The 9,201-nt window shown below is 32.6% G+C and overlaps 1 protein-coding gene across 1 annotated transcript in view; it reads right to left on the reverse strand.

Annotated features, from left to right (window-relative positions):
- Positions 1-9,201, reverse strand: part of LOC111547876 (bifunctional heparan sulfate N-deacetylase/N-sulfotransferase 4) — a 293,814-nt gene that overhangs the window by 141,229 nt on the left and 143,384 nt on the right. Inside the window, exon 4 of the mRNA XM_026455011.1 lies at positions 5,095-5,182. Within this exon, the coding sequence (XP_026310796.1) occupies positions 5,095-5,182 (88 nt within the window). The remainder of the gene's footprint in view (positions 1-5,094; positions 5,183-9,201) is intronic.

Genomic DNA, 9,201 nt, shown 5'->3' on the forward strand with positions numbered 1-9,201 from the left:
AAGAAGAAGAAGAAGAAGAAGAAGAAGAAGAAGAAGAAGAAGAAGAACATCTGGCACTTAACAGACTGTGCTCAATGTATGTTTATTTCATCACTGTTCACAATAGCAAAGACTTGGAACCAACCCAAATGTCCACCAATGATAGATTGGATAAAGAAAATGTGGCACATATACATCATGGAATAATATGCAGCCATAAAAAAGGATGAGATCATGTCCTTTTCTGGGACATGGACGAAGCTGGAAACCATCGTTCTCAGCAAACTATCAGAAGAACAGAAAACCAAACACCACATGTTCTCACTCACAAGTGGGAGTTTAACAATGAGAACACGTGGACACAGGGAGGGGAATATCACACACCAGGGCCTGTCAGCGGGTGAGGGGCAAGGGGAGGGATAACATTAGGAGAAATATCTAATGTAGATGATGGGTTGATGGGTCCAGCAAACCACCACGTCATGTGTGTATACCTATGTAACAAACCTACATGTTCTGCACACGTATTCCAGAATTTAAAGTATAATTTAAAAAAAAGAGAGAGAGAAGAAACTGTGCTCTATGCTTCCCCCCAAAAAAGAATATGAAATATTAAAATTCAAATGAGTAAGAGTTTATCACTTCTTCAGATGAGGTGTTTATATTACCGATGTTTCATGTTTCTCATGGTTATATTTTAGCAAACTGAGACATAGATTAGAAAGAGTTACATTATGTCACATACGATGAAAGAATTGATAGTTCTCCCACTCTCCTGGAATTATCTTGTTGTGCTTTGAATACAGAATGTTTGAAAAATGCTTCCATACATTTTAAACTCTGCTGATCATTACGCAAGTGGCAGGAAGCACATAATGCACACTTGACCAGGTAGGAGGTCAATTACTCAATTTAAAGAAAATTTTGTGCACTATTGATAGAAACAAATACACGGCTGATCATAACATCTTAGCAATTTTTATATTAGAAGTTATGTTAATTTATAAACACCCTCAAAAAGTCTGAGAGTAACGTTTAAAACTTTCCTTTTGTTTGCATCATGGATTAATTTTTGTCAGCTTTTCTCTCGTTTTATGCTGGTCATATAATTCAAAGCCACCTGAGGCAAACCTTTGACACTGGAAACAGCTTAATAAAAAATATGATACTAAGCCATACTGAGGGACAGCAGCAGAATCTCAAATGATTTTAAATCCAACTAAATGAAAGTATTACATTTTGGACTTCCTGTAAACATTTATTTTTCTGTACCTGATATATACTTAAATTATATGTGGAACTATCATTTACAGTTTATATGTGACCAGATTAGCACAAATTAGAGACCATTAAAATATCTGTGCTCAAATTAAACCTTTCACTTCTAATCTGATCTAGATCCTGGTCTAGACAATTATTAATGGAAAAATATATATTTTGTTCTTATTAAATTTATTTATTTTTTTACATTTCCTGATTAACAATGAATAAAAAATGTTTTAATTCAGAAGTAAAATACATGAAGAGTTTGTTTCTTTACTATCACTTTTGGAGAATCTGTGTTATGAGATAAAAGTATGCTTCTAAAATTTCTTTAAGTCTGCCAAAATAAGAATAATTTAGCAAGACACATACTTTCCTTAAAAGTACAGTTATTACATTAAAATAAGATATATATAACTTCAGTGTATGTATTTTCTCTTTTGTAAAAATTTCTACCTTATATTTGCATAATTTGTATAAAATATTATAATTTCTACATGGTGAGATATTTTCTAATTTTCCTTGTACATTGAACCTGGCATGATTCCATATATGTGGACATAGAATAAAGCACTTTTAAATATTATATTAAATATAAAGAACTGTGGGATGATAAACATTGATTAAAAGCTACCGATAGTTCCAAAATTAGAAAATAGTGCCATATGAATTGTATACTATTTACTTTTTGATAATATTTGAATGTTATATGAAAATAATTTTAAAATTAATAATAATAAACATTTGCATAGCACTTATAACATGCTAGGCATTCCTCCTAATAAAAGAGATATTATTATCCCCATTTGGTAGATATATAAACTGAGGCACAGAAAATTTAAGTAAACTGTGCTCAAATAACTGGCAAAACCTCAGAATCTGGATTTGAACATAAAGTTTGTTACCAGTACCTGGTCTTTCAACTAATACTCTACACAGAAAAGCAAAATAAACAAACAAACAAACAAAATCACAAAAGGGGAAAGAATGTAACACTGTACTTACTGTCATACTTGAAAGTTAATGATTTTATAGAAAATGCTATTTTTCATAAAATAATATCTCATGGAAAAGACCAGTGTTAATTCAGTTTGCGAACATTATTCATGAATTAATTATTGATAAGGTCATATTTAATTCCAAAGAACAGCAATGATTGTCACCAAAAATCGTGTCCCTCGCAAAGTACAGTGGGTAACTCCTTTTTCAAAGAAGGCATCTGAATACTATAATGTCTCCATTTCTCAATTAAGCTTTTGTTATGCAATTCTATTCAAGTTCTAAATATTTCCAGACTAAGACATTTCATTCTCAACTCCATGCTTTTATTTATTTATTTTTTTTTCCATTTAATCCGCACTATGTCCTTCCTCTTTTGATTTGGCACCTGTGGGTGAATGACTTTAGGAAAAGCTTAGTGGTACGCCCTTTGGGGTGAGATTGTTTTTAGCATGTGAAGGACAGAGAAACCGAACAGGAAAGAATACATAAGAAATACAAATAAGTGAAGCAGTCTAAGAAATGCAGAATCAATCATTATTACACTGGGCATATGTGATTAAATGTCTTCAAAACAATGAGGCTCATCCATCAGCATCCTCATGCATTGGGAAATCAGATCATTAGAGAACAGAGACAATCAATCCGACAAGGCCATCTCCTCACGGTTACACATCACAGCCAAGTGCACAGATAAGAAATGCTCCTCCTTGATTTGCAATTGTTTTTTCTATAATGTGAAATTTCCATATAGAAATGTGACAAGATGGGGATGAGACACGTCTTTCTGATATCTGAAAGGGTATCACTGTTGCGTAACTCAGCTCCAGAAGAAACTTTGATATCCCTAAGCGCATTAATAAGTATTCAATATAATTATGATGGCACTTGAAATACGTTATAGGGGTATTTCAATGATCCTACAAATGAAGTTAATATGTCAATTAAATAAAAATGACATATTTATGTGAAACAAATTAAACTTCTAAAATTTATAAATTTATAAATATTGCTTATTCTTTAAAGTGTACTATCACCACAGTATTACAGTACAAACTATTCCATTATTTTGTTATACTGGTTCCAACACAAAGAGTCAATAATGTCTGCTTAAAAGATATAATTAAAATACATTTTTCTTTTTTGCTGTTTTTCTTCAATAACTATTCCTGTGATACTGACTAGTGTGCTGCTCATTTCCCAGTGGTTGTGTACTCTGTGCATGTTCAGTGTTTTAAAGAAGAAATGGGAAGTGGTATAACCTCTATCAACATTAACTTTGCAAATGTCTGGCACATTTAATATGTCTGAGTATGAAAAGTAAATAAAAACTGAGGCAGTTATCCAGGTACATTTCAGCCAAAAGAATGACTTTACTTAACAATCTACAGCTATTTAAGACAAAACAGTATTGCGTGTGAGCTCCAAATAATCCCATAATTTTTCCCCCTGCATGAGTAGACATAGCCTTTAAAGCTATCTGCTTTATAACTTGATAGTCAGAGCTTCTTTGGTCTGAAATCATTTCTTGAGGGAGCTTTCGAAAAAGATTTACAAAACCATGTCTATTTTCAAAATTGTAAGCTGAAATTGCTTTGCCTGTGCAGATATGATGACCCAAATCTCTTTCTGCAAAATATCCTTTTAAAATATGCAATCATTTGATTTATCAACTGGCATGCATACTAATTTTCCTTCTATTACTTTAAGCAGATTTACATGTTTCAAAGCAGGAAAAAAAAGCATCACGGAAAAGCCAATAAGACATTGTTATTTCAATATTCTAACAAACCATATTGAGCTTTTACATTAAAAAGCCTCATTTTGGAAACAAGATATTTATGAAAACTAAAGACTACCTTTGAATAGAATATTTTAATGAGTCAATAAATTGCATGCATGCATACAGAATAAATACTGTGAAATGTTTTCTCAAAGACACTGTGAAACAACAGTGCAAAGTTCTAAACAAAGCATTTAGTTCACAGCATGGATGCACAAATAGAAGCAGATTACAGGTATTCCCCTAATACAGGCCCCAACACATAGTTTAGTACTCTTTTTGTCAAAGACAAACGATTTTATTAACATAGCTTTCTCTAAAATTGTACCAGTTATTTCAATGCTACTATTCAGAAAATAAAAGTCAGCATTTTGGAGGTGAGGGTAGGTAAATAAGTAAGGAATATCAGAACACAGTAGCACATGAATAACAATCACATTTTGAGAATTTATTGAGAGGGTGAGACTGCACAGAAGTACAGTTGTGGCTGAATAGAGATGGAAAGAAATACAAGTCTAATTGTGATGGTTTTAGTCTATGTTAGGCCAAATTAGTGGTAATATTGTTTTAGGGAAAAAATCCTGCAAGGGAAGGTAAACTAAAAAGATGACCCTTAGAGTCTATTACATTTCATTGAGACCATAAAGTTTCTATCATCAGATGTTTTCCAAAGGAAAATAATATGTATGAAAGTATTTATCACATCAACTATTTGATGATTTTAAAATTCTGTTGATTATTATTAGTATTTTCATTATCATTATTACTATGCCTTCTACTCATACTGTACTGAGAAACAAGATGCACAGTCATACTCAGTACAGTGGTTATGCTTTCTATTTTTAAAAAAATGAGTTGAAAACATCAATTCTCTTTCTCTTTTGCCCTTGATTGTAACAGTATTTGCCAAAGTAAATATGCTCATTGATTTTGGATTTGGCTACTCAAATAATGTGCCCAAGTTTTTCCCATAATCAATCTGGAGAATCTATTTCTACCACTTATGGATCATTCAAAATTTTATTTCCTATTTATATGTAGCTGCCTGAGAACACAAAGCTCCTTCTTACCTGTGTGGTAAAACTTCCCTGAAAATCCAAGGTTGAAGGTAAAATTTGCAACCTGAGTGCGCAGTAAATTTTGAGTCTCTAGTAATGCCTGAAATAAATAAGAAATTAACATGATTTTAGAAAAATGAATATGAAGTTTTGGGATGCCTCTTTTGCAAATGTGTATGCATGAGTAAAACAAAATGATATGAGCTTTCTTGTTTTTGATAGGTACTGTTATGTAGTATTCATATTTCAGGTATTATAATTATTCTTGTCATTATTTTTATTGAAGGTCACCATAGTATTAAACAGCTAAGTCCTAAGCACATTGTGCATTGCTGAGAGGCAATTGTCCAACTCCACAGCACTGAAATCATTTTTCATTTCTGTGTGAGACATTTCTTGAACTTTGGATTATTATATTTCCTTTATGTGATGAAAATTTTTCAGAATTGTTGAATGCAGACAAGTCCTGTTTTCTTGGGAAGCAATAGGAGGAGAACTTTTGTTTGAACTGCAATTTAGTATTTTTTTAATTTAACTGGGCTACCATCCTCATCATTTTTAAAGGCATAATTCTTAAATTGAAAGTTTGGGTTTTACCTTACAAACTAAAGAGCAATGTATATTTTATAGGACATTGCTTGCAAATCTAATTATGAAAAAGGGAAGAACACATAAAAATAGATACCCTTTTTTGTTACTAATTCCATAACAGAAATTCTCTAAATGTGACAAACATTTCCCTAGGTTCTAGATTTGGAATTATACTATGTTAAAGTCTGGTTTGTGGACAGGAGAATAACACACTGCTAATAACGACACATCATTAGTTACGTAAATTTGTTGCCAATCCTTTCACTGCCATTACTGCTATGTCAAAATATGTAGCATAATTCAGAACTCTTATATCCTTGGGCTTTTTAGTTTGCTTACTGGTCTGCATATTGATTCAGAATGCTTTTTCTATTTTTAATGGATTTTTAAACAGGACATACTTTGTTCTGATTAAAATGAGAAGCAAATTTCAAACAAGAGATATTAATAAGACTGATTTTTGATTACTCCTATCCATCTGTTAAGGAGACTAAGGAGTCAGAGGTTTAAACAATTTTTTTTCCATTAGTCGTGGTGGCTAAGCATTTGCTTCAAAGACTTGTGAACCTAACTGTTTATTCCTTTACAATGAAAGGAGTCTCCTGCACATTAGTTTGATTTTAAAAAATGACTAAGTAGCTAAAATGTTGATAAAATATATAGTCACTGGTTATCCCAGACCACAATTACACTGGGTGTTATCAGGTTCAACCTTATTAAATATTATTAACTAAGTAGACGAAGGCAAAATAGAACCACTAGCTTAACTCAGTTCTACAAAATATTAAAATACATTTCTCAGAGAGATTAAACTAAATATTAAAAATAGTTGAGATAAAAAGTGTATTGAACTAGTTGAACATATTGGTAAAACTTTTGGAATACAGCCGTAAAATAAGAACATTATACATTATTTCCCTTAGTGAGTTCCCTTTTCTGACTTTTTTTGGCTGTATTCCATGCATAATTTCTGAGTCTCCTTATCTTGATTTTTAAAAAAATTTCTCCCATTTGCTATTCCCCTCACCACTCCAATTTCATCCACTTAGCTTTCTTCCTCTAAGTTCTTGAAGTCATTCATTTTTCTGCATTTATGTATCTGTGAAATGGGGTACTTTTGAATACTTATTTTATACTATTATTATGAGAATTACATTGGATAAGGCATGCAAATTGTTTAGCTAAGTGTCTGGCAAGTAGCGTGAGCTCAATAAATACTATTACTGACAACTGAGTCTATCATTCTCTCTCCATCAGTTAGGTACCCTTGGTGCCTCCAACACACATTGCTATTTCTTTCAAATCACCATGTACTCTGGTTAAACTTAACTATCTCCCACCTCCTACATTTCCCCACGCCATTTCTCTTTTTATTCTCTTTACCTAGAAAGCCTCCCCAGCTCCCAATCCCATTTCCCAAATCCCACCCATTCTTTATATCTCCACCCAAATGCCAACTTTTTGTATAAAGCCTCCCCTGGTACATCAAAGTAGATTCCTAAATTATTTTCTTAAGACTTGCATCATTTCTGACTTTATTGCATCCATGCTGTATCTTATGATTTCCTCTAGTCTATACACCTGAAGTTCCACCAAACCTTACTCATTTTCATGTATCTCGTTACTGTTTTTATTTTTTGCATTTAATAACATGAGATACATGAAAATCAGTAAGGTTTGATGTATTCAAAGTATAATAAATGTACATACTAATACACAGCAATAATTGGATTAGTTCCATTTATTTTTAGTTTTTAATTTTTATCAGTAACATTTTTCCAATGGTAATATGATAAACATAGTTCATGGGCCATACCACAAGATGATATCAGAACAATATAGATAGAATCTAGCATTCACCAGGATGTTTTATAACACGGATATTTTATAGCCTTGTGTCATAGATCTCCAAAGCAAGTTCAGAGAGGCAAAGGCAGATGGGAGGCTAGTTAGCTATATGAAGAACTTAACGGACCTTTTCATTGTTGAAAAAAAAATAGAGTTGTCTAGTCATGGCCTCCTAACACGTAGTCTGGATTAATGAGGTGGTAAAAATGACAAATGCTATAAATAAAAACAAAACAAACGAATTTAAAAAAAAAAAAAAAAAGCAAATCTGAAGAAGTTTTCAAGCCTTCTTTGTTTAGTACAAGCAAATGTTCTTTAGTTTTCAAACTTCAGAGAAGTTTTCATGCTTTTCAATGACAAAGGAAGAGAGAGAAAATAACAATGAATAAAATGATTCAAACTAAAAAAAAATCAGAAATAAATTTAAAAGATAAAAGTACTAAACCATACAAATTAAGAAGAAAAGTAGAAAGAAGAAAGAATTCAAATATAGGAAAAATGTAAAATGTCAGAAGAAATATTAGGGCAATAATAATATGGATATAAATTTAAGAATACATTAAGTACAAATTTAACTTATTATTTTAAAACCCCTTAATTTTGAAAACCCCTTATTTTGGAAAAACTTGTTAATGAGCTAGAAATAGAGTGTCTCAATTTAGAATACATATAAAATAGTAAAGCTCAGGAAATACACTTTTTTCCACCTGAATATTTTGTGTGGGAACAGTGGCTTTTGAAAATATATTTTAAAATGTGGCTGGGCGCGACGGCTCATAACTGTAATCAATCTCAGCACTTTGGGAGGCCGAGGCAGGTGGATCACTTGAGGTCAGAAGTTCAAGATCAGCCTGGCCAACATGGTGAAACCCCTTCTCTACTAATAATACAAAAATTAGATGGACGTGGTGGTACATGCCTGTAATCCCAGCCACTCGGGAGGCTGAAGCAGGAGAATCACTTAAACCTGGGAGGTGGAGGTTGCAGTTAGCCTAGGTTGCCCCATAGCACTCCAGCCTGGGAGACAAGAGCAAAATTCCATCTCAAAAAATAAATAAATAAAATAAAATAAAATAAAAATGTGTATAGAGTTTCAACAATATACATTATTTATTTAATAGTTTGCATGACCTAACAAACAAGAAAAATGACTTTGAAATTTTTTCTTTTCCTGTTTATGAAGAATTCACTATGTAAGTTGATTGTATATTAAAGAGAATAAATATGTAACTTATTTATAAAAATGAATAGTTTATTATTTTAATAAACATTACTTCCATTAATTCAATATCCTCCTAATGAATTTCTCAGTATTGAAGAAAGCAAGTCTAGGCTGATTGTGGTGGCTCATGCCTGTATTACTAGCACTTTGGGAGGCTGAACTGGGAGGATTGCTTGAGCTCAGGAGTCAAAGCCAGGCTGGGCAACATGGTGCAACTCCTTCTCTACAAAAAAATATAAAAATTAGCCTGGCATGGTGAGGTGTGCAATGTGTCTGTAGTCTCAACTACTTCTAGGGTGAGAGGATCACTTTAGCCCCAGAGGTTGAGACTGCAGTGAGCCATGTTCATGCCACTCCGCTTTGACTGACAAAGTGAGAGAAAGAGAGGAAGGAATGAAGGAATGAAGGAATGAAGGAAGGAAGGAAGGAAGGAAGGAAGGAAGGAAGGAAGGAAGGAA

This window comes from Piliocolobus tephrosceles, chromosome 3 (assembly GCF_002776525.5).
Source record: "Piliocolobus tephrosceles isolate RC106 chromosome 3, ASM277652v3, whole genome shotgun sequence".
Lineage (NCBI taxonomy): Eukaryota > Metazoa > Chordata > Mammalia > Primates > Cercopithecidae > Piliocolobus > Piliocolobus tephrosceles.